Raw genomic sequence first — 27,624 nt, forward strand, 5'->3', positions numbered from 1 at the left:
CCCAGGCCCAAAGCTCTTTCGTGGTGTTTCTTAGTATGAATACTTCATGAGAAGGATTTCCAAACTCTCCACGGGATATTTCTTGATCTAGCTAGCTGGAACTCTTTAATCAAAAGGGAATGGAATTACTCTACACAGAAAGCTTCCGGACATGACCCTAACTGAGAATATTGCAACTAAATGGTTCACTCACTCATGAACAATTCTGGAAAGGGCTTGAGTGACCTACAACAGCACTCATGAAATATGCTTCGGCCCAGGCAGCATATGGATGACGTTAGTAAATGGATTGCTGCCAATAATTAGACCAGTTGTTAAGGGCATCATCAAATTACACAGAGATCTTGAAATTCAAAGTGTGGGAAAAATAAAGCAGAAAAGGGGTGGAACACACTCTAAAGGAAACGTGTGTTATTTTGCACCCTCTTCGTTCCACAGTTACATTTTTGAGGGGCACTGCTCTTTGGAGAGATCATTCAGAGGGCCAAAATTTAACTAATACGAAATCTAGATATTTTCCCGAGGTACAGTCTTTGCTTCCATTTTATTCTTTATAATTTCCCGACTACAAAGTTTATTTTCTAAGAACTTAGTCATCTTGGCCAAGGCACAGTATCATTCTGAAATCAATCCCTGGAAATAAGTCTTTTAATTTTTCACATGAATTACACTGGACTTGAATCACTCTAAACTGAAAAGCATGTGCATGTGTATTAAAACACTTAATTCTATCTTTGGTTGTATTTCATTCCCAAGCACTATAAAATATCTATTTAGAATATACAATATTTAGGGTAATTTATCAGTCTTCCTTTCTTTCCGTGTCAAAGCATGAAGAAAATTAGTTATAATTTTAGTGATGGAAATATTTCACTCTTGACTTACCCAGAAATTGTTTTTGCCAAATATCTCAAGACCGTCTCATTTTAGTCACAGTAGAATTATTTCTAGCAATTCAGTGGCAAATGTCCTCAATAAATAACCTATCCTTTTCTTTTCAAAATTATGTAAGGTTTAAATTATCTCTGAATAGGGACTTCCCTGGTGGCACAGAGGTTAAGAATTTGCCTGCCAAAGCAGGGGACACAGGTTCGAACCCTGGTCTGGGAAGATCCCACATGCCATGGAGCAGCTAAGCCTGTACATCACAACTACGGAGCCTGCGAGCCACAAATACTGAAGCCTGCGCGCCTAGAGCCCGTTCCATGAGAAGCCCGTGCACCGCAACGAGTCGCCGCAACTAGAGAAAGCCCGCACGCAGCAACGAAGACCCGACGCGGCCAAACATACTTACATAAATAAATAAATTTTTCAAAAAAAATACATTATCTCTGAATATATACCGAATGTATAATGACAGAATCTTTGTCCAAGCCTTTGTCGGTAGCCTGCCCTCGAGACCATGGGCTGAACTGGAGCCACCCACTCTGGCCCCTGGGGCAGGGGCAGCCTCTCCCCTCCCTCAAAGAGAAGCTTGCGGAGTTCTGAGCCTGCACTGCTGGCCACTGGAGGTGGGGATAGGAGGCTCAGTACAGTAGCACACCACTGAACTTCCTGTTCTTCCAGGGAGGGATGACAATAGAACTACTCCCTATGCCTCTGGCCATCCTTCCGCTACTTTTGTATTATTTACTACAGTGCTTTCATTTCTACCCTCATTCTTTCTGTAATAAGAAGCCAGAAACACTGGCAAGAAACTGAAAGAGAGAAATCAAAAAGCAAACCCTCACAGACATCTCACTGGGATCCAGAAAACTGTTTAAGCACTTAAATGGGGAAAAGCCTCTTGCCCTCTTGCAAAATAAACTCAACCAACAGCAGTGCCTGAAAATACCGATTTGTAACCTAGTTCATTTCAAAATTGTGTTTGAAACACACGAGGCAACGACCTTTCCACGCTTTATTATTACCAAACCAGAAGGAAAAGGGCCTTTCCACGCTTTATTTTTACCAAACCAGCAGTTAATTAGAAGAAAGTTTATACTTTATTGAGAGAAGATTTCTAATCCTACGAAGCTGTGAAAAGCATCAGAGGCCACAAAGTATCTGCTGCTTCTGAATATCACGCATTGCAAATTTCAGGATGGTAAGTGGCTGGATGAACTAGTGCTTTGAAGAGATGCCATGGTCTGAGGCTTACTTCCTGAATGTTGTGCAAACTTTTTGATCTTCTGTGCTTCACTCTCTCTGGCTATAAAACCAGAAAGACATTCTCCTCTGGAGTTTGTCAGTAGGATTAAGATAGTGGTATTGTGAAATCCTGGTGTCTTTCTTCCCTTAGACTCAAAACTATCACCCATTCATCACCATCTTTGATCCACCTCTTTTAAAATTAGAGAGTCATTAGAGAACAAGTATGTTCTTATTTTTAATATGCACATAAAAATGCTACTGGGAGCCCAACACAAAAAATGCATTTAGAAGCATAAAAATGCTTCTGGGAGCCCTGCTTGACAACACCCAGGAATTCGCCCCAGGAGGAACTTTTCTACTCACCACTCTTTACTCCCATGTTCACAGAAGTACAGACATAGAAAATAAACAAACAAATACATACACAATGTACTTGATCTTGTAAAAGCTAACATTTATACATATACTGAATATAAAACACATATTAACTGTGTTACTGTTACTGTAGAAACTTCGGGAAATATAGAAAAATTTTAAGAGCCATCCAAAGATAACTGTTGTAATGATTTGTTTTTTTCCAAAAAAATAATGTGGGCTCTGAGAAAATGTAAATGTCACATTTAAGAATATAATGAGGCTTTTAAAATTACTGTTGAAGGAGGTATTATGATTTCCATAAACTTCTAGTAAACAAAATACTACTAAAACAAAACACAAATGAAAAACTCTGCTTCATCGGTAGCAGATTCACCTGAGGATATGGCTTCTCTGCATTGCTTGGCCTTTTAGTTTAGAACTAGCTCCACTGTAAGTAAAAAGAATTAACTAGTCCTTTCGCCTTATGGAACCCCAGGGACTGAAGTTCCTATAACACAAAGCCAACCTCAGCCATACCTGAAAGTGATCTTCCTCTTTGATGCTACTGCCACTTAGAATTAAAGTAATCCCTTTAACACAAAAGCTTGGTCCTGTGGTCAAAATCACAACTACAGAAACCTGTATTTTGGAAAGAATGTCCAGCAACATTTTACTGAGAACTAAAAATAATGTAAATTAATATAAGATCAAAACTAAAGCAGTTCAGTATTGTGTACAGTAGTATCTTTCAATTTGAAATTTTTCAATGTCAAATTCCAAGCCATTTGTGCATGTCTGTATACACAACTCTGATAGTTTATCGATAATGCTAACTAGTTATCAATCATCAGGTTGAAATGATTACCCTCACTTGAAGATCACCTTTGTGTTTATATTCCAAATCAGCACCAAAAGAAGAAACCAATTACAGCCCTTTCCCCAGTTTTAACAGACAAATAAACTAATACTTATTCTAGAAAAACAGGTGACTGAAGTCATCCAAGTTCTTAACTTTATGAGGAAACAGCTTTCTTTGTCCTTGAATTGTAATTTCCTAATAGGCTTGAGTGGTAACTAATCCTGGCATCCCTTTCACTGATGCCCAGGAAAGTCACTCAATGTTTTGTTTATTTCAGCTCTGGGGGCCCTTTTAATATGTTCCCAGTATTTTTTATTTCTTAAATGGGCTTTCAATATAATTATTTTAAAAAATCAGAGTACAAATATCCAACAAACTGATAAATAATAATGGTATTACTTTCAAACAGTTATAATTTTTATAAAACAATAATGATAACCAATATTTATCAAATGGTTACTCTGTGCCAGGAACTGTGCAAAGCACATTTCACTGATTATCTCCTATTTAATTTTTTTTGTACATGAGGAATGGAAGGCCCAAGAAGGACCAAAAAAATCACCATGCCCATGGCGTGATGGGGTCAGGATTCAAAGGCAGGCAATATGACTCTGGTGGGTCTGTGCTTAAACACTGTGCAATTCTGCACCAGTAATGGCATTTATCAATGCCAAAAGCACATCCCAAACAATGCCTAATCTCTAGGCATTTTCCATTTCATAAAGATGATATGTACCATAAAGACAACAAATGGAAGAGTTAACATATAAATGCAAAAAAAAATTAAAACAAAAAAATTACTAAAATGACTTACAAAACTAAACAATCTCTACCCACCTGCTGATTTTCATGTCCTTCTACCCTAAGCTAAAATAATAAAATGAAATAAAATAATTTTTGGTTTCCTACTGAGGTGATAATTCTGGCTGAGAGTTTAATATCATATGTCCATATTCAGGGTGTAGCAAGACTACATGCATATCATATGTAACAAAGGCCTCTGGAGATGGCATTTATGTGCATATATACATGTATATGTAAACATCTACATATAAATGTATTTATGTATATATTGTGTGTGCATGTGAGTATAATCCTAGGGAAAGCATTTTGATTTTCTGCCTCTGTATTTCAAATGGGGTGGGAGGGAGATAAAGGTACTGTACCCACCACCATACTTATCCGCATAAAGAAAATTTACTATATTATTTTGCTATATTTTTACTATATTTTATATTTACTCAATATAAAAACCCTTCAAAGACCAACTGCTCTGCAAATATTACATTTTAAGGTATACTTCCTAAGATTAAAAACATATCATGGGGGGACTTCCCTGGTGGTACAGTGGTTAAGACTTCGCCTTCCAATGCAGGGGGTGCAGGTTCGATCCCTGGTCAGGGAGATAGGATCCCTCATGCCTTGTGGCCAAAAAACCAAAACATAAAACAGAAGCAATATTGTAACAAATTCAATAAAGATTTTTAAAATGGTCCACATCAAAAAAAATCTAAAAAAAAAAAAATCATGTGTCAATGCAAGTTCATCAATTATAACGGATGAACCACTCTGTTATGGGGGCAGAAAGTATATGGGAAATCTCTATACCTTCGTCTTAATTTTGCTGTGAAACTAGAAATGCTGTCTGAAGTCTTAAAAAATTAAAAAGACAAAAATATATCGTATAAGTTTAGAAAGGGATGTGACCTTGGAAGTTATTTAGTCTTCTGAAATCTAAATCATTTGCTCACTTCTTATTCACAGTTTTAATAATTAAGGCCTTGGCCTGATATTTGACCAAAAACATTCTACAAACAAAACCCTCAGTTTTTGGCCCATGTGTGCTCATATCACATACACTGATGAGAAAGTAAATGAAATTGGAGCTAATGCAACATAAGCAAAAATTCTCTAGTCTGAAGTGTAATCTCTTCTTTATTTGTCATAAAACAAAAATTTAGGCTTCGTTAGAGAACGTACATGATGCCAATAAATGGCCTCAAATTTGTTAGTTAAATGATGGCATGAAAGGTCATCTGTTTTCAGAATTATTCAGCAAAAGATTTTCCAGTTGTAAGAAGTTAAGTGTTTTGCACATGTAGAGACACACTTGCTAAGCCTATTTATTTTGTTTAATAAAAGCTAATACAAGAAAGGGGTCCTTCTAGACATGTTGATGTCACAAATTATTGTCACAGAACTTTGATGACTGACCTCCATGGGCGGGGGGAGGGGGAAGGAGGACGGGGAAAGGACCAAGTACACAGCAATCTTTCACAAGTGCCCTCACTCTGTTGTAGGAACAGGTTCTTCTTTTCTAGTTTATCTTATTTGACAGGCCCGTTCTTACCGTCAGTGGCTCTGCCTTCTTGGTTTTTCTCTAGGATGGGTTCCCAGGGAAAAGATTTATGGGTAGCTAGAACAACAATTTTTTAAGATCTGCATGAGGTAAAATGATTCAGGAGATTAAAAGGAAGGGTGTGATCAAATGGGGAGAGGAGTGACAGCAGTATGTCTTCTGCATGCCTACTATTACCAGACCCTGCTCTACTAACACGGTATTTAATTCTGATGACTCTGCACTAAATGGTTGCTCATATTCCCATCCTAAGATAAGGAACTGGTTTCTGAGAACTTAAGTAACTCATCGGTGGTCATGCCCTTGGCAAGTGGCAGAGTTCAGTGGTTTCCAAATGCCAGGCTGAGACCTGGTACTGGCCCAAGAGAATGCTCATTGGTCCTTGTGAAGGTGAGAATAAACATGAAACATGGAGTAAGGATTTTTAAAAAGTCATATTAAAAAACAAAAGCTAACCATATTCCTTTGGAAAACTCTCCTTTATTCTGAGAATATGTGCCACTCCCTTTGTAAAGAATTCTAGTGAAATGCCTTTGGAAAATAAAATGATTGTGTGTATCGACGGGAATTTCCTTGTTAAATAAATAAAGTCATTTATCTGGCAAAGTAAGCACTTAGTAACCCTGGGTCAGTCCCCCAGATGGTTTTTGAAGTCTTTGTGAGTCATGAAATCCCAAGGCATGAAAATGAGCAGTGGAGCTGGATTTAAACCCAGGCTTTAAATACCGTTTCGCTTCTACTGCATCATGCTGCTTTCTGCAGGCACAAACGGATTCAGGCTATTCTGAAGCCCCATAAAAGTACATACTCTAGACTCTAGAACATCACGGTCAAACAAAAGTTTTTGCTGTGATGGAAATGTTCTCTCTCTGTGCTGTCTAATACTGTATCCACTAGCCACCGTTACTACTTAGCATTGAAAATGTGGCTAGTGCAAGTGAGGAACTGAATGCCACTTTTACTTAATTTTAATTAATTTAAATTAAGAGAAAGTCACCTGGGGTAGTGGCTATCATCTTGACCAGTGCAGCTCTTGAGCAATCTTTACAAAACTTCAGTTTTAAGTTTGCCAAGGGAAGACAATGTTTTATATAACTGAAAAAAACAAAAATCTACTCTAAGCTTGGGGGCAGAAGAGCATTGATATATTAACGTAACAAAAATACTTGATTGTTTGGCAAAGACCCTAAGTGGAAAGATTTGCCCAAATGGCCATCAAGATTCTCCACCCCTGAAAGGGAAATAAAGATTTTAGTTTAATTGCTTTGCTTATTATACTCTCACCTAGAGGCTACTGTGCCGGCCAGCAAATGCCAAAAAGTATGGTCTAGCAGCAGCTGCTGATCGAAATCAGTATGTTCAGGGTCAAGATACCTGGATTCTAATTCATGGCGTGCATGTGTGTGCATATGCAAGACACATTTTTGAGCAGAATTTTGTATTTCTGAAACTGAGTTAATATTTTCCATTGTTTCCTTACATGATTGTTTTGAGGATCAAGTATTAAACTTCAGAGGAGAATTCTATGTCAGCTATAAAGATTATACAGACTTCAGGCAATTTTAAGAATATATTCCTTTCTATATACATCACTTCCCAAAGAGTGTACCGAAACTTAGAGCCACAAAGGGCAAAACATGGTGGGCCTTGTAAATATCCTGAACTTAAACTGATGTCTTCGAGGTTTGTTCATGAACCTTTAAGACATCCTTTCACCACTTTCAAAGTGCTTTGGTGTTTGGAGTGCTGGGTTATAGATAAGCTGTCTGTCTGGGAAACATCAGGTTCCTTTCCTGGATAAATATAGTACAAGATGGGCTACCTTTAAACAAATGTAAAACAAACAAACAAAAAACACCAAGAAATAGTGAAACATGTAGGAAATTTTATCTAATCTCTATAGTAGGTGGGAGAAATGAATGGAAACTCAATGTATTGAAGATAAATAATGAGCATGAAAAGACATAAAACAAAAGTGTGCTGTCAACACATGGAATTAACTCCATGATTTGATGCAAAAGAGTTCTTTTTACCAACTGCCTTCTTTTTTAGCTTCTGTAAAAATGTACTCATAATTGAAAATAACAGTGATTGAATGAAAGTTTTATTGCACTTTTTTAAAGATCACCACAGGAACCTTTAGATAACACATAAATCATAATGCTTGTTTTCTGATTTTCCTGGCAAAAAAACCAAAAATCAAACAAAGGAACAAAAAATAACCAGCCAAACAAACAAAACTGGCCCTGGTGGATAGAACAAATTCAGTCTGGAGTTCTCTAAGTCCCAAAGGAGGAATCGATGTTGAGACACGGAAACACGAGATCTGCATGCGGCCCTGTTCTCCCTGGAAAGAAAACTAGGAGCTAAAAGGGCTTGGTCTTGGGATCATTCATAACACTTACTAGCAGGCAACATCATGCACTGAACTGCTTAAATGATTTTCTGTCACAGTGTTGACTCCCACATTTGCAGAGATGTAAACAGATGTCCTTTCTTTTTCTGCTTTTTTCAAAATTAATTTTTATTGGAGTATAGTTGGTTTACAATGTTGTGTTAGTTTCTGCTGTACAGCAAAGTGAATCAGTTATATGTATACATATATCCCCTCTTTTTCTTAGATTTCCTTCCCATTTAGGTCACCAAAGAGCATTGAGTAGAGTTCCCTGTGCTATACAGTAGGTTCTCATTAGTTATCTATTTTATACGTAGTAGTGTATATATGTCAATCCCAATCTCCCAATTCATCCCACCCCCTCGGTACCTATAAGTTTGTTGTCTACATCTGTGTCTCTATTTCTGCTTTGCAAATAAGTTTATCTGTACCATTTTTCTGTATTCCACATATAAGCGATATTATACGATATTTATTTTTCTCTTTCTGACTTACTTCACTCTGTATGACAGTCTCTAGGTCTATCCACGTCTCTGCAAATGGCACTATTTTCTTCCTTTTTATGGCTGAGTAACATTCCATTGCATATATGTACCACATCTTCTTTATCTATTCCTCTGTTGATGGACATCTAGGTTGCTTCCATGTCTTGGCTATTGTAAATACTGCTGCAATGAACATTGGGGTGCATGTCTCTTTTTGAATTATGGTTTTCTCCAGGTATAAGCCTAGGAGTGGGATTGCTGGATCATATGGTAGTTCTATTTTTAGTTTTTTGAGGAACCTCCATACTGTTCTCCATAGTGGTTGTATCAATTTACATTCCCACCAACAGAGTAGGAGGGTTCCTTTTTCTCCAAACCCTCTCTAGCATTTATTGTTTGTAGATTTTTTGATGATGGCCATTCTGACTGGTGTGAGGTGATATCTCCTTGTAGTTTTGATTTGCATTTCTCCAATAATTAGTGATGTTGAGCATCTTTTCATGTGTTTATTGGCCATCCGTATGTCTTCTTTGGAGAAATGTCTATTTAGATGTTCCCCCCATTTTTTGATTGGCTTATTTGGTTTTATTTGAAAATACTTAGGAATAAACCTACCTAAGGAGGCAAAAACCTGTACTCAGAAAACTATAAGATACTGATGAAAGAAATCAAAGACAACACAGATGGAGAGATATACCATGTTCTTGGATTGGAAGAATCAATATTGTGAAAATGACTATATTCCCAAAGCAATCTACAGATTCAATGCAATCCCTATCAAATTACCAATGGCATTTTTCACAGAATGAGAACAAAATTTTTTACAATTTGTATGGAAACACAAAAGACCCTGAATAGCCAAAGCAATCGTGAGAAAGAAAAACGGAGCTGGAGGAATCACGTTCTCTGACTTCTGACTATACTACAAAGCTACAGTAATCAGGACAGTATGGGACTGGCACAAAAACAGAAATATAGATCAACGGAACAGGATAGAAAGCCCAGAGATAAACCCACACACCTATGGTCACCTAATCTATGACAAAGGAGGCAAGGATATCCAATGGAGGAAAGACAGCCCCTTCAACAAGTGGTGCTGGGAAAACTGGACAGCTACATGTAAAAGAATGAAATTACAACACTCCTTAACACCATACACAAAAATAAACTCAAAATGGATCAAAGACCTAAATGTAAGGCTGGGCACTATAAAACTCTTAGAGGAAAATAGAGGCAGAACACTCTTTGACATACATTGCAGCAAGATCTTTTTTGATCCACCACCCAGGGTAATGAAAATTAAAACAAAAATAAAGAAATGGGATCTAATTAAACTTAAAAGCTTTTGCATGGCAAAGGAAACCATAAACAAAACAAAAAGACAACCCTCAGAATGGGAGAAAATGTTTGCAAATGAAGCTACCGACAAGGGATTAATCTCCAAAATATACAAACAGTTCATGCAGCTCTTTTTCTGCTTTTAACTCTTCTACTTCCATTGACAGGTTGTAGGAGTTAAGGTCTTACATATGTCTAGACATAACTATCCAGTAGTCAATGACAACAAATTCTTCTTCATCCAAGATTAAGAAAACCCTGAAGTCTCAAGACAATGAATGGGAAGCTGACACAAAGCTTGAGAGAAACCGCAATAGGCGGATGGAATAATTGGGGATATTTCTTCAGTGAATCTCACCTCAACCATGCCACAAAGTGCCAGGAATCTGATAGCAAAGCCCAGTGTTCGATATTCTTGACTTGCCTTTTTCTGAAGAAAAACCACAGGCATGGTTGAAGGCTTTCTTCATATTTGTAAATAGCATATCTTTAAATTTTCATCTTACAGGGATTTAGTGACGATGATTTACTAACAATCCCTGGTATATCTTATCTCAAGAAGCACATCACATAAATGTTCCAGTAGTGTGATTATTTTTCCTTATATGGCTCATACAACTGTACAGGAGACACTGAGAAAAATTCACTAAGGATCTAAGAATGTCAAACAAAATCAATAGCTAAAGTGATTGATGTATTAGTGGAAACAGGGACTTACATAGGAATATCAATATTGACTGGGTAAATGTCCTTTTCTATCTGGGTAAGTATCTAGAATTTTTTTTAAATGACAGGAATGCATCATCCAAACAAAATTTTTGTCTTGTTTCCATGGGTCTATGGTGTCTTCAAATGATACCCAGACATGAAGTAGGTACTGTCAATATTTGCTGAGTGAAAGCATGACACTCTCATTCAAAAATGCAGCCAATCAATATACTTATTTAGAATGTGGTAGAAGACACAGATTACCTCCATTGGAAATCAGCTTTCTCCTTTCTCCTGACCTGTCACCATTCGCTCCATTCCCACCACCTACTACCAAGATTTAAAGTTCAGAAAATTTTCATTTTATAACACTAGAGCATGGTTTTGACTTTAGTCTCCTTTAGTACATGGAGGAAAGAGCATTGGGATTAAAAAAAGCAAGTGAGAGTCCCCAGGCACGGTATCTATAACTGACAGAACTAGATCCTCTTGTGTAATGGCCATTTGTCCATTACAAGAAGCAGGAAAAGCTCATAATTTTCAACTTGGTTCATTCATCTAGGGTCACACTGCACTGAGAGCACTATGCAGGTTACTGTGCTTTTTTCATTGAAGACGGTTTTCAAATGTTCCTAATTTTAGTTGCATAGTTAATTTTATTCATACTTTGCTCTTAGAGATGATGTTCATTGTATACACTGCATAATAAGCCAGCTCTTCCTTGACCAAGGTTGATATGAGTTTGCTCTCTAGCAGGGATTTGATCTCACAAAATTATGGAGTAATCACTTTTATTATTAAGCTACCATTCTCCCACATTTTTTAAAAAAGCAGATGTTACCCTGTGTAAAGTATTAAGTCTGAGGTAAAAGCATAACTGCATAGTCAATCATTTACAAGTTTAAATAGTTTACCTTCACAGTGCCTTTTTTTCTAAAGTTACGGGAGTTGAGAAACACTCAGGTGACTATTTTTCTGTTTTTTTTCTTTTTTCACAATTAAAACTAGAGTCCAAACACTGAGGAGCATACTGGGTATGAAGGAAATTCAGAAAAGGAAATTGGATGCTAAATATTAGGGCAAACTCTCCTAAAGACGTAATAGCATTTTAGTAACCTTAGCATGAAAATAATGAGTTACTGGTAAGTTTTGTCAATCTCAATTTCTTTTTCCCTCTGCCTTAAGAACTTTTCATAACTAATATTTATCTCTTCATGTCCCCTAAGACCTCAGGATATATCACTTTGGCAGTGATAAGCAAGGGATATTAGAACACATAATTAATTTGTTGTTTTAAAAGACTGGAGCATAGCACAATGATACTAAACAAATGCTGTGGTAATGCATTAAAATCCACTATTTTTACCTTGTGTCATTAACAAACATGCTCATTCAAAATGTCAGAACATTAGAGCTTCCTTTTTATGATTTTTTAAGTATGAGATTAGAAATATAAAATGTGTATTCAGCTGCTATTTTTAATTCCTTAATTCAAAAATTGAATAAGCATGTTTACCTAATTTATAAGTATTTTTTTAACCATTTATGGCCCTCCTGTTTTTTGAGCTAGAAATAAAACGGCCCCAGGGACTGAACAGAGAAGTGGAATTTTTAAAACAACAGAAAGATGAGAAAAGGTAGCACAACTAGTAGTAGTACTGTAATAGCCAATGACCTTAGAATATTCTGTCAATAGACTTCTTGGGATTTAATGGCTAGTGTAAGTTTAGTGTCTGTATCAATACTTAATAATAATAATAATAATAATAGTAGTAGTAGTAACTTGCCAACCCTCAAGGAGTGGAAGAAAAATCCTAGTTTATCTGGCTCACTACCAAAATGATATCACTCTTGATAATAATGAATTATTTGTCTACCTGGGGTCCTAATAGAATTAAGGATAGGATAAATTCTCAATTCTAGAGCTCATCCGGAAGTTCATGGCTTTCAAAATCTGCTGAATTTTTTCTTTCTCTTAACAAAATTTCTCTTCACACAAAGATTTGATTTAGCTCCAATCCTAAGGACACAAATAAACACCCTAATCCAGAGGTTCTCAAACTTCTTCAATTCATGATACTCTTAGCACCTCAGTAGTTTTTTACAGCACCTCACTGGCCAAAAGAAATAACTACCAGTGGCAATTCTTAATAATTTAGTTCAAACGATTTAATAAGGTTTTGCCTCCACAACTGAGCACTCGTTGAGTCCTGCACAACTTCTCACTCCGGAATGAGCCTGGATGTTCTGCCTCCCTCACTTCCTGGTCCACGCTGATTTTTGTGCATTGCTTGCTTCTTATCACAGCAATTGTCAATAACCCAGTTTTGCAAAGATATGATGTCATGGAAAGAAAAGGAATGATCTAAAGTTGAAACTGGGAACTATTTCAAGCTATTAGTTCTCCAGGTGACTGACAGATGTTTCTGCGTTTAAATTTTCCCTGAAAATTTAAAATACCTCTGGAACCCGTGTGAGTTCCCTGTGGTGGTCCAGGGTACCTCAGCACATGTCCTGGCCCTAGTTTCATTACTCTTAAACCATTGAGTGAGGGGTGAGGACACTCCCTCAGTTGGGAAAACTCAGGAATTGAGGAAGGAATTATTTGACCACAGCACCTTTCTGTGTTTACATGATGGTAGAGGACTTTCAAATGGCAGATCAAGGTTAGAAAAGAGACAGATGCTCATCAGTGCTAATAAGATCTAAAAATATAGTTAGGTGGGGTTACAGACTTTTCATGTAGATCCAGTGAGGACTAGAACCTTTGTGGTGCAACATTTCTTTTTATTTTTATTTTCAGAGATGCCTTAGTAAGACTAATGAAGAATAATGTAACCTGCAATAGAATTGATGAATAGGTATATAAGCAATCATTCTTCCTTTTTCAAACTCAGGACTAGAGGCAATACCACCTTCTACCCCATAGTCATAGGAAGAGGCCAGGAACAGCTACAACCGAAAACTCACAAAGGCTCAAGAGGTGGTGAGGGACTTCCTAAATGCTAAAGAAAGGGTAGAAATTTGAGTTGGGGATGGGGGATAGTGTCTCCTAGCTGAAAGAATGCCCACATGGGGCACCCCAAAGCCTTGATAAATGAGGTCCTATCCTTCTGTATGGTGACGGGGACTAATTAGCTAGACTGCCAAGTGCGCCCCAGTTTTCTATGGTACATTGGGTCCGCTCACTTCCTCTTCATTGCCCCTTCCACGCCCTCCCCCGTATGTATCAGTATGTAGATATGAGTAAAGAGCAACTTGGATCATCTTTGGATTCTCTGTGTTAGTGTTTATTCAGCAGAAGACGGAGACTAGAGGTCCATTATCCAGACGAATTGAAACGTGTTTTCAACTGATGTGGTTTGACAGGCAGTTTGTATTCAATAAACTCATAGTTTTATGATTAAATTCTATTTGTTTTGTTACTGATAATTCTCCTGTTAATTTTTCCAGGGACTTGTATCTATGTATTTGTAAATACAAATAACATATCATTGAATGAAGTGCAGCAACAGAAGTAACTGTTATCCAGAAGTTAAAATAGTTTTAAATGCATTCTGAAGAATTTAGGAGGGAAAAAACCTGCACATATTTAATGTAATTATCCATCTATTCTGTAATTTTCTTCATGTTTCTTCATGACAGCACTTGGGCAACCTTCTGTTATCTAGTTGTTTCTATTCTTATAAAATAATTTTTTACTCTTAATGATAGTTTTTTTTAAAAAAATACTAATTCTTTTTTATAAATTTATTTATTTATTTTTGGCTGTGTTGGGTCTTCGTTTCTGTGCGAGGGCTTTCTCTAGTTGCGGTGAGCGGGGGCTACTCTTCATCGTGGTGCGCGGGCCTCTCACTGTCGCGGCCTCTCTTGCTGCGGAGCACAGGCTCCAGACACGCAGGCTCAGTGGTTGTGGCTCACGGGCCCAGTGGCATGTGGGATCTTCCCAGACCAGGGCTCGAACCCGTGTCCCCTGCATTGGCAGGCAGATTCTCAACCACTGCACCACCAGGGAAGCCCTTAATGATAGTTTAAGTTTACTTTTCATGTATTTATTTCTTTACTGTACTCAAGCTAATCATTAAAATTATTTCTATTTCTTATTATTCTTAAGAATTAAGTTGCTTCTCGGGATTACATTTAACAAACTATGTAACAGTCTTCTGAGCAGAGGCTGCCAGGAACTTCTCTTCTGCCTTGTACAAGCTAATTTTTTTAGATGCTGAGTTTAGCCTAGTTCTATAGACTTGAGTCAGTTGCATATTTTCCAAGAGTCAGTTGCATATTTTCTTTATTACTTCTCTGACCAATGTGAGCTTGTATCTTCTTTTATTCTTAAACTATAAATGGAAACTAAATTTTCATAATGCCAAGTCATTCATTTGATCAACTGGATTTGGTGAACAGGTACTTCTGCTTCTCAGCAGTTTTGCCACAATATTTCACAGCACTTTATGGCATTTGCAAATAATGTTCTCGTAGAAATGATCGAAATGTGTGTTGTGTTTTTCAAGAAGTTTAAGCTCTCAGGCCCTTGGGTCTCTCATCTGTAAAACAGCGTAATAATATCCCTCTGCATAGGACTGTGGAAAGTATCAAATGAGATTACAGATGTGAAGTACTTAGAAGAATGAAGAGTCATGTACACATGCAACGTATGCTGTGATTATTATTACTACCATTATTAGTCTTATTTTCTTCTTGTGCCTCAGCTATTTAATCAGTATCTATTTATAGAAGATAAGATAATGCCATCCTGTCTTATAGGAGGTAATTATCTTCCTTCTCTCTTTACCAACAAATTAAACAATTATATTTCAACTTAAAGAGCATTTAATGGTTTTCCAAAACACTTCATTCAAATAGATAATCACAAACTTTCATTGCTACTGTTTGTATTTGAAATTTCTAAGGGATTTTCTCAATAGGAAAACTTAACTAGAACAGTTAAGTATAAAATCATCAAAAGTGATTAAAATATATAATAATGTCATTCTCTATAAAGTGCAGTTGAATTAAAGACACCGAACAATCTTCCCAGCATTATCATGAACTAGGTAAGAAAATGGAGGTTTACATTTGGCCACATGAAGAGAAAGGATAACACTTTATCTGTAGATGGAATGTATAGTATCAGATTGAAGACTGAAATGGTAGTTATTTATTCTATTCACCTTGCTTCTCATAGAAACATCTCCATAGTAGAAAGAATGCTTTTCAGGAGTCAGTTACTGTCAAAGGAAAACCGTATAGCTGCAATATAAATACCCAGGGGGAATGAGAAAGCTGAACATGTCAAGACATTATTTTTCAACAAAATATAGAGTTGCATCACGGTCTAATTAGATTTGTCACTCTTATGTGAGTCCAATCAGATAAAGGAACTCTTGAATAGGTAGAGGGAAAACTGAGGTCATCCTCGTAAGTTTACTTTGGAAAGAAAAGCACTATTTAGCTGTTAAATATTGTAGCCTTTTCATAAAATGCACGGATACACACTGGTATCCAAAAATCAATTTGCTATAATTTTAGAAAATACCAATAGAATACATAACTATGTAAAACAGAGTCTACTAAGTCACTGTGAGTTTGTCCCTGGCCTCTATCAAAAGCCCAGTTATTTCACATTTGATGAAGCTGGAGGAGATGACTTTCAACCTGGTCGTTCATCCATTCAACATTATATATAATTATCTATAGGGCTTTTCAGCATTTTTCTTTTCTACTCACCCCTATTCTGTTCTCTTTTTATAATTGCAGTGTGGCTCTATTAAGCTTTTTCCCCGTTCTCAAGCTGCCCCATCACTCTTTCCTTTAATCATCGATGGCTATACTTTTTTTTTCTTTTTTTTTTTTTTTGCTTTAATTGAAGTGTAGTTGATTTACAATGCTGTGCCAATGTCTTCTGTACACCAGAGTGACTCAGTTATCCACATATATATGTTCTTTTTTTATATACTTTCTACTTGCACGAAAAAGTAGAGATCAGAAGCCATCTATTCTCTAAACATTTCAGCCATCCATCTCCAAATTTATAGCTCCCCCTTTCACTTCTTTTTCTCATTGTTATAAAGAATGCAGTACTTGTCTCTACTACTTTTTCAAGGTTAGTCCCTTTACTTAGGCTCGTGATCATATGTTCATCAGCAGCTACAACTCCATACTTAACCTCTGCGTCCCTCAGCTTAAGTGTTCTGAATTCAAAAAAAATTTCCCTTGAACCTAATTCTCCCTCAAGCAGCTTTAGTTTTTCTTTTCCTCTTTAACTTACTAAACTTTTAAAGAGATGGTTGCACTTGCTGCTATCTCTACTTTCAATTCACTCCTTCACTAATTCTATTACCCCACTAAGATGCTTCTCCCACTGTTCATCCCAAATCGAGTCATTACAGAAGGGAATTGGTTCTTCTAGTTTCCCCTCACCCTCTGCACTGTTGTTTCTGCTCTCTGTCCTTGTCCTTTAATTGTTGTCTTGTTTCTCCTAGAGTTCTGGCCTCAACGTGTAAAAGCCAAATTCATTATGTCATTATGTTGTCCACTCTATCCTGTGTTCCCATGTCAACATCACCATTCATTTACTTGTTCGGGGTCAAAACGTCAACATTCTCTCTGATTCTCCTTGCCCACTGGCTATCTCCCAACGTGCACACGCGTGCGCACGCGCGCGCGCACACACACGCACCATTCTGTAAGCCTATTGCTTCTTGCATCTGGACTAACCTCATCCTACCCCCACTCCCTTGACCTGGGCCTCCATCATATTCAGCCTGCTTTGCTTCTATGAATTTCAACATGATCTATTTCCCTGTAATCGCTTCATTCTATACAATCATTCAACAACAGAGTAATCAGAAGCAATAAAAACAAGAATGCGATCACGTGATCCCAGCTAAAAACCTGTGGCTCTGAGGTCCCATACGCTGTATTCCGACCTTCTTTTTCTCCTGCCACATTTCCCTACTCACACCAACCAGTCATTCCTTAACTGAGCCATGACTTCCCTTGCCCCACATTATCTAAATGTTGCCCCCTTCACCTGACTATCCTTGGCTGGCAAACTCTCCTTCTCTTCTCCTTTTCTCTCATAAATGCCTCAAGGATGGCGCTCACCAGATTTTATTCCAAAGGTCTAAAAGGTCAGCCCTTTTGCCCTGCCTCTCCCCCTACCCCCATGCAGACGGGGAGCTTTAAACACACCATAGCTTTTCAGTACGTATTTTTATTACATGTGAATGAATGAACAAATGTCTTAATTTTCAAACCTAAGAAAATGGGATAAAAATAACATAGAAATAAAGCCAATGGGAAAAAGAAGTTGTTTTGTAGTGAAGGAGGGTGGACGCCATCAATACAATGAATTCATGCTGAATATGTACTAATTAGTGAGTGTGAAGGAACAGTTGAACGGGAAAGTCTAAATTTCCAGAAGGCAATTAGGGGCTATGGATCTGGAGCTCAACTGAGGTTGCAGGGCCAGAGATACTGAGCAGTAAGTCATCTGATGAAGGCTGATAGTCGAACATACATACAAAAGAGTTTTCTAAAGCAGAGCCCAGAGGGTCGGGCTATACTTTGGGGAAATATGTTAAGGGGTGATAAGAGAAGCTGGTGAAGAAGAGGTCTGCAAGCAGTAGGGGAGAGAGCACACAACAGTGATGGCAGCTAGGAGATGAAATGCACCTTGTATTTCCTTTAATAACTGGCACCATGCCTTCTCGACGCGATCGCGGCGAGATCGGGCCCTTCTAGGCTGCTTTGGCAGTAGATCATGCCTTCTGCTTTATGGGTGGCCAATAAACATTACTTGAATTCATGGATTTTCAGAGGTCAGTATGATTTGAAGATAGATTTCAGAATATTAAGGCAACAACAACATATAAGGAAATATAGAGAACAGATGTAGATCTTGGGGTGGGCTTGGAAGGATGGGCAGAGATATGATTATGCAGAAGTTTTATTACCAAAAACAACAGATAAAAAAGGAGGGTAGATTGGATAGTTTTTGAAAGATGGTGGAGACCTGTGCATAGAGGTAGGTGATGAGATGCTTTTGCCTGTAGACCACAAGGACAGAAATTAGGACTTACATACTGTCTTTTTCACTAATTATTTGATCTAAAACGTGTCATTTCATAAGATTATTAGTTATCTGAGACAAGAACTCTGTCTTACAGTTTTCTTCTCTCTCCTGCAGTTCTCAAAGACAGTTACACAATGTGAATTTCATAATTCAGAATTTGAATCAAAGTGATTGTACTTTAGCTGCTCATTCCTAGGGAGAAGACAATGTTGTCATTTTACAACCATTAATAAATGGCAACTAAGAGCCATAGGTTGGGAAGTGAGTAAAGCATAAGTCCATTTCTAGAATCCCACAGAGACCTATTAAGATACCTTGATGGTCTGTTAGAAAACCAAGAATAACAGTAGACCCTCGGGAACCCCATACAGCTCCTCTAAGATGTACTGCAACCTGTGCTGAGTTTTTGAGATGGTGTCATGAGGAGATGGTGATGTTATCAGACAGTTGCCTAGATGCAGAGGAGGAAAGTAGACACTAACTCTACACAGAGGCAGAGTGACCACCAACGACAGTGCAGGTATTGAGTGAGAGTTAGACCCTATTTAGAAGCCTCCAGAAACTAGGAAACTAATGAACACTACAGTAAGCACAAGAAAATGAGCTAATGATGGTGTATGATCCGCGAATCTGCTTATCAGTTTTAATTACTTTCCAAGCTGTGGCATGTCTAAAATGATATTCAAGTCTGTCTAATGTTTTCTGTACTTGCCTCCCGTGATTACTATTCCCAAAATGGTTTAATTTAGGCAAACCTTCACAAAGATTTCAAATGAACTGGCAAACCAGGGCTAACATCTGCACAGTACGTCAATGGAGATATATTCAAAGGGCTCTATGTGCTAATATCACAGGGACTTGCAAACTGAGTTTAAAGCCTGTCAAAATATTCGAAAATATTCACATGGTTGGGTAGCTAAACTCAGGTCTTACATGAATATAAGCTAAAGTTTTAAGTGTAAATGTCTCCATTGCAAATTTAATTCTCTCTTTTCCCAGACAATGTATTCTCTGGGAAAATAAATGTTTCTTATCAAGAGTGACAGATTCAATCTACCATTTATCTTTGACTTGTATAATTTTAGCCACCATCCTTTTTAAATTAGAGAATGATGCAGTTGAACAAATATCATTGGTTTTATCAACTCTAGAGGGAAATTTACTTGATTTTTCTCTAAGCACGCCCTCTTCTCTTTGCTCCCCCTCACACTTACATGTCACTGGCAATGGAGGAGTTCCGGGACATAGACTTTGGCGAGAGGTCATAATCGCTGTCGGATCGATACAGAAAGGACTCCCGGCGTTGACTGTGGACAAAGTTTGCTTGGAGAATTAGCCCAGATCCCGGGCTGGTCATGGGATCCAAGGGACTCCGTCCAGAAGATGTGCCATTGTCCACATCGAAGCTGTCAATTAAGGAGAAAGAATGACATTGCTGTGAATTGCATGTTAATAGTTTAGTAAAGGGAGACTTCAGTTTAGGAACTGACAATAGGAAAACTTACAGCTGATTCCTGCTGTCAAAAAAAAATGGTAATACCAAAATACACAAAAGAAAAAAAAAACACTGACTTTATATACTTGTCTTCCTACACCTTTGAGTACCTTGTTCACTGACCAAATACAAAATATATAGGTCTCTCTGAACTCAATTTCAGTTTACAAGGAGCCATTCTGCAAAGACTAGCTCTCCTAAGTACAGAATTCCTTTTACATAGTAATTCACTAAATATTTGGGTTCAGTTCAACAAGTGCCCATTACATGCCTAATATCCTTGATTCCCCAAACCTGGGCTTCTCGACTCCCACCTACACCTACCCAATCACTAATTTCTATTGTGGCCACTTCCCTCCATCCCCACTGCCAGTATACTAAGTTCAGGATTCTGTCAACTGTCACCTACATTATTATAAGAGCCTTTAAATTAGTCTCTTGAATCCATTTTCCACCTTGTATGATTCTTCTTAAAATCTAAACCTGACTGTGTTATTCATCAGTTCAAAACCTTACAGTGGCTCACTGTTGTCCTCAAGATAAAGTTCACATTTCTTGGCTGAACTGACAGAGTCTTAAGCATCTGTTCTCAAAGACAACGAATGCTTTTCATGTTTCATGAATCACCTATGAATCTATGACCAAAGTAGAACATTGACTCCAAATCAATCCGTCTAGTAAAAAAAAAAAGGGAAAACTCATAATCTAGCTTAGCCAGTCATAAACATGTTTTTCAATTTAAAATTTTCTTAGAATTTTGTCACTTTACAGATATATTCATTTGGTCCTTACAGGACATTGAGAGATTATCTACTTGAGCAGATTCATTTTACAGACAAGGATACCAGCTCCTAGAAAGGTTAATTGACCAAAGTTACTGAGCTAACTGGATTTAATTATCTACTATTCCTGAAGTTCTCCCAGCTGTAATGCATAATCCTGTAAACCAGCAACTATGACACCCAAACAGGGACATCTGTTTCTTGCGGACAGATACTTCATGCATCTGGGACTTTAACAATCCTGAGAAAGGCCAAAGGGAAGGGACCTCTAATCATTAAAGAGACTTATTCAGGATCTCTGGCAGGCTCTTCTTGGATATGCTTAACTCAATAAGCATTTATTAAGTACCTACCATAAGCACATTGAGGTACAAAAATAAAGGAGATGAGATTAATCCAAGCTGGGATATCTGAGAAATCTTCATGGAAAAGTAGTATTTAAAGAGGGCTTTTGAAGGCATTCAGTATACAGTTGAAAGACATAAAAGACCTCTGCATAGGGAGAGGATAGGGGTGATTTCTGCTCTAAGGAGATAGTGATGGCCGCTCTTCAGCATGAAGAGGTCTTAATGTGAACACATAAAAAATGTTTATGTTGATTCCCCTCCAATATCAAAATGTTGTTACTGTTTTAAAAAATAAAATATGGTATCCTTTTCATGCTATGCAGAAACAGAAATATAGGAGATACAGGAGTACGATTTTTGACTTAGTTTTTCTCAGTTCAATTGAGGAAATACCAATATTACCCCCAAATCAGAAATTTGCACTTTTTTATTATTGCAATCTTTCCAATTAAATTAAGCAAGTCTTGACTTAACAAAAAAAATTCTCCACTATCAGTTTTGGAACAAATACTGATAAGTATCTTAAAATATTTAACAGTTTTTGCGGTAGTATTACCTATTAAAACCAAACAGTTATTAGTAGGTCATAAAGTGCTTGATATGGGAGTATATGGGCTTTGATACTTTTCTTTGCAGGTTGTAATATAACAAGTTGGCCATTGGATGGAGATCACTTTCTTGAGGAAAATCTACTGTAAATAAAGGCCAAAACTATCTATTTCTTAAAGACTCATGAAAACGACCTCTTAAATATTATCCAAAAAATAAAACCTCAAAATTTATAGGAAGTGATTACCAAATATTGATGAAAATATATTAGCCTAAGAAATATTAGTATTAGCTTTACAAACAGATTGAGAATGATCTAAAAAATGGTCACTGATCTGTTATTAGACATTTATGCTTACTTAAAAAAATGAGCTCTTTTGTTCAAATATTAGAACTAAGGATCTTTTCTTGGGAGAGATTAGGTTGGGAACACTTCAAGGCAGTACTTCATTCGGTGGATAGTATATTAACTGAGACTTTATTTAGCCTGAAAATATGGATGGCTTCAAATAAGCTGTTCATTTTTGAAACGTAACTTTATAAACAGTCAATGTCATGGTATTATTAACAAGACAAGAAGGTGATGAGGGGTAACCCTAACCTTAGACATTGGGACCAAAGAGATCAGTTGTGAATTTGCCAAAAACACTCTTTGGCAAACACTTTGATATAATGAATCCTCTTTTGACTCACTGCCAATTAGATGAAGCCCAAGTATAAGATTAGCAGAAGTTTAGGAAAGGAAGTATAGATTTGGGGAGAGTAAGAATGTCTGAGACTAATAATGATGGTGAGAATAATAATCATAATGATGATAATAATGATAATAAAGCATTTGAAACACTCTCCAAGCGCTAGGAATTGTGCTGTGTGCTTTATGTACATTATCTCATTGAATCCCCACAATAACCCTTTGAAGTAGCCACTATATTTTCCATTTGACCAATGAGGAATCTGAGTCATAAAGAAGTGGCTCTATGTTAAGTCACATGTTCAAGGCCATACAGTTTGTCAGTGGGTTTTAAACTCAACCCACTGATTCCAGAGCCTGGGAGAATGGCCCCTGTGTTTCTCTCTCTATTGCAAAGCCTCCTCTTATTCATTATAAAAATAGAGAAACATCTCTTAGCTTCCTCACCAGGATAGAACTTCAAATGTTAACATTCTGAACAACTTATGGATCACGTTTGCCAAGGCTAATTCTGGGCCTTGGTCTTTATATGACCCCCAATTTTGGAATTTTCCAAATCCTCTGTTTTTTCAGTTTTGAATACAACAGTAAGGTGCAAAACAGTCTCTGCTGAAACCTTTTGGGTGGGTTTCGTTACAGAGTTTTAGAGTTCATTTGGAATAAGGAGGGATGGTGAGTCTGCAGAAGGTCTTAGCAAATGAAACTAAGCGAGATGCTCCATTGTCCCACATGTTTGCTGTCCTTAATGCAGTTCAATGATGTATATGTTCCCTGACAGAGCTGGCTTTTACCAAGAAGTCATTAGTGGAGAAGCAGCAACGCAGCTGTGCATGGTCCCCAGTGGGGGGCGGTAAAGAGTAATGGCCCTGCCAGCCTGTTGCAATTAGAACTACTGAAGGCTGTGTGCATCTAGCACTACTCAGGACCATTCACTCCACTCAGGACCCTTTAAAAACCAAAGAGAAAACAAGCAAATTGACCAACCAACCAAACTGCTCCCCAGCTCTCTACACTGTTCCAAATCAGTAGAATTACTGGACTACCTGTCGTGATCCACCTTCCATTCAGCCTCTTTCACTGCTCCCACACTTTGTGTCTACTGACCTTGTAATCATCTGTCCGCTTGGGATCATTTCTCAGTTTTTTGGCCTGATGCTACACCCTGCTTCTCTGGTTTACATATTTTGCATCCCTTCTTGCCCATGATGTGGACTCTCTCCTGAGCCGTGGTCCTGCTATCATCCCGGGTGAACAGCTCATCTCATGTCACCTGGCCATCAGGACCTTACACTCAACATTGACCTCCAGCGTGGAGTCTGATGAAGGTGAGACACATGAGGACTCCAGTGGAGCAGCTGCGGGAAGCCCCGATCAACAGAGGTCCCATTATCAAAGCATCTGTGAAGAGCTCCCACAGGGAAGACCCTGGAGAGAACGAGCATCTGCTGAACGCTGGAGGGGACCCTGGAAGGCTCTATTCAAGTCAGGGGCATCTGAGAGCTGCTTCTGTTGCTGTGTATTAACAATGGTGCATTGACAACAGAGATCTTCCCGCTGGGAGATGGGGAGATACCAAAAATATTCCAAAGACATTCACTTGGGAATTAGAAAACGTCTAAATTTCATATCGTGGTTCTGCCACCTTCTAGTTGCATGCTCTTGGGCAGTTACTGTACCGTTCTAAGCTCCCATTCCCTGATAAGGACAATTACAGTATCTAGTTCTAGGGCAATTATAAGGCCCTATATAATATTTGGAAAGCATTTAGCACACTGCCTGGCAGCCAGCACATTCCATATACTTAGCAGCTATTGTTGTTTTTACTATTATTACCCTTTTTCTTTAAGGGGTACTTTCCATCCAGATTTTTCCTGAGCACACTGCCTTGGGAAGAATCTACAGGGAGAGATGGGAGAGAGAGGGAACTGAGGGCTGGTCAGCCAAAGCACCAGAATCAACCTTGGCAATCAATGAGGTGACAGGTGCTAGAGCCACATTGCTCTTACGGCTTGAGCTGCTTTCACAACTTAGTTGCTGTCTCCACTCCACTCCATCATTCCAGTGTGATAACATCCGGGGAGAGAGTAGAGACTGTTGATTTTTCTCTAGATATTCCTCACCGAGGAGAAAGAACAATTTCCTGCTAGGAACATGGAAGGCATGGAGATCCCAACAACCTGGGTGGGGTTCCGGTGGAATAGAATGAGCAGGAACAGTCCTTCCGACCTCAGGCCTCCAGCCACTGGGTCTAGCTTGGTACCGGTACTTGAGACACAACTACAGTGCTGTTTATTCTCCTTTACCTGACTCTGCTGTATGTATGGTAGCCCATGCTGTTGGCCGTATGACGGAATCCATTTTGGTGCTTTACCACTCAGGATGAGGGGGATGGTTCGCCCTCAAGCTTAATGAAGTGTAAGCAAGTTGGAAAATTATTTCAAAAATATTTTTTCTCATTTTTTTCACCGGAAGATGGCGTAAGAGTAAGACGTGGAGATCACCTTCCTCCCCACAGATACATCAGCAATACATCTACATGTGGAACAACTCCTACAGAACACCTACTGAAGGCTGGCAGACCTCAGACCTCCCAAAAGGCAAGAAAGTCCCCACGTACCTGGGTAGGGCAAAAGAAGAAAGAAAAAACAGAGACAAAAGGATAGGAACGGATCTGCACCAGCGGGAGGGAGCTGTGAAGGAGGAAAACTGTCCACACACTAGGAAGCCCCTTCGCGGGTGGAGACTATGGGTGGCGGAGGGGGAAAGCTTCGGAGCCGCGGGGGAGAGCACAGCAACAGGGGTGCGGAGGCCAAAGCGGAGAGATTCCCGCACAGAGGATCGGCGCCGACCGGCACTCACCAGGCCGAGAGGCTTGTCTGCTCCCCCGCCGGGGCGGGCAGGGCTGGGAGCTGAGGCTCGGGCTTCGGTCGGAGCGCCGGGAGAGGACTGGGGTTGGTGGCATGAACACTACATGCAGGGGGTTAGTGCACCACGGCTAGCCTGGAGGGAGTCCGGGGAAAAGTCTGGACCTGCCGAAGAGGCAAGAGACTTTTTCTTCCCTCTTTGTTTCCTGGTGCGCGAGGAGAGGGGATTAAGAACGCTGCTTAAAGGAGCTCCAGAGACGGGCGCGAGCCGCGGCTAACAGCGCGGACCCCAGAGACGGGCATGAGACGCTAAGGCTGCTGCTGCCGCCACCAAGAAGCCTATGTGCGAGCACAGGTCACTATCCACACCCACCTTCCGGGGAGCCTGTGCAGCCCGCCACTGCCAGGGTCCCAGGATCCAGGAACAACTTCCCAGGGAGAACTCACGGCGCGCCTCAGGCTGCTGCGTCACGCTGACCTCTGCCGCCGCAGGCCCGCCCCGCACTCCGTGCCCCTCCCTCCCCCCCGGTCTGAGGGAGCCAGAGCCCCCGAATGAGCGGCTCCTTTAACCCCGTCCTGTCTGAGCGAAGAACAGACGCCCTCCAGCGACCTACACGCAGAGGCGGGGCCAAATCCAAAGCTGAGCCCCTGGGAGCTGTGAGAACAAAGAAGAGAAAGGGAAATCTCTCCCAGCAGCCTCAGAGGCAGCGGATTAAAGCTCCACAATCAACTTGATGCACCCTGCATCTGTGGAATACATGAATAGACAATGAATCATCCCAAATTGAGGAGGTGGACGTTGAGAGCAAGATTTATGCTGTATAGCTTTGCTTCCACCATTTGTCCTAGGGTTCTATCCGTCCGTTTTTTTTTTTAAATTTTTTTTGCTTTTCTTTTCTTAATAATAATTTTTTATTTTAATAACTTTATTATATTTTACCTTACTTTATTTTATTTTACTTTATCTTCTTTCTTTCCTTTTTTCCTTCCTTCTCTCCTTCCTTCCTTCTTCCCTCCCTCCTTTCTTTCTTTCTTTCTTTCTTTCATTCTTTCTTTGTTTCTACTTCTACTAATTCTTTCTTTCTACTTTTTCTCCCTTTTATTCTGAGCCGTGTGGATGAAAGGCTCTTGGTGCTGCAGCCAGGAGTCACTGCTGTGCCTCTGAGGTGGGAGAGCCAACTTCAGGACACTGGTCCACAAGAGACCTCCCAGCTCCACATAATATCAAACGGCAAAAATCTCCCAGAGATCTCCACCTCAACAACAGCACCCAGCTTCACTCAACGACCAGCAAGCTACAGTGCTGGACATCCTATGCCAAACAACTAGCAAGACAGGAACACAACCCTACCCATTAACAGAGAGGCTGCCTAAAATCATAATAAGTCCACAGACACCCCAAAACACACCACGAAACATGGACCTGCCCACCAGAAAGACAAGATCCAGCCTCATCCATTGGAACACAGGCACTAGTCCTCTCCAACAGGAAGCATACACAACCCACTGAACCAACCTTAGCCACTGGGGACACACACCAAAAACAACGGGAACTACGAACCTGCAGCCTGCAAAAAGGAGACCCCAAACACAGTAAGATAAGCAAAATGAGAAGACAGAAAAACACACAGCAGATGAAGGAGCAAGGTAAAAACCCACCAGACCAAACAAATGAAGAGGAAATAGGCAGTTTACCTGAAAAAGAATTCACAATAATGATAGTAAAGATGATCCAAAATCTTGGAAATAGAATGGACAAAATGCAAGAAACATTTAACAAGGACCTAGAAGAACTAAAGATGGAACAAACAATGATGAACAACACAATAAATGAAATTAAAAATACTCTAGATGTTATCAATAGCAGAATGACTGAGGCAGAAGAACGGATAAGTGACCTGGAAGATAAAATAGTGGAAATAACTACTGCAGAGCAGAATAAAGAAAAAAGAATGAAAAGAACTGAGGACAGTCTCAGAGACCTCTGGGACAACATTAAACGCACCAACATTCGAATTATAGGGGTTCCAGAAGAAGAAGAGAAAAAGAAAGGGACTGAGAAGATATTTGAAGAGATTATAGTTGAAAACTTCCCTAATATGGGAAAGGAAATAGTTAATCAAGTCCAGGAAGCATAGAGAGTCCCATACAGGATAAATCCAAGGAGAAATATGCAAACACA

General features: G+C 39.0%; 1 protein-coding gene across 9 annotated transcripts in view; it reads right to left on the minus strand.

Annotated features, from left to right (window-relative positions):
- The window catches only part of PDE4D (phosphodiesterase 4D), a 1,450,167-nt gene that overhangs the window by 204,141 nt on the left and 1,218,402 nt on the right, over positions 1-27,624 (minus strand). For all 9 annotated transcript variants that reach the window (XM_060295794.1, XM_060295795.1, XM_060295798.1 and 6 more), the window contains one exon: positions 19,929-20,120. In XM_060295794.1, the coding sequence (XP_060151777.1) occupies positions 19,929-20,120 (192 nt within the window). The remainder of the gene's footprint in view (positions 1-19,928; positions 20,121-27,624) is intronic.

This window comes from Globicephala melas, chromosome 3 (assembly GCF_963455315.2).
Source record: "Globicephala melas chromosome 3, mGloMel1.2, whole genome shotgun sequence".
Lineage (NCBI taxonomy): Eukaryota > Metazoa > Chordata > Mammalia > Artiodactyla > Delphinidae > Globicephala > Globicephala melas.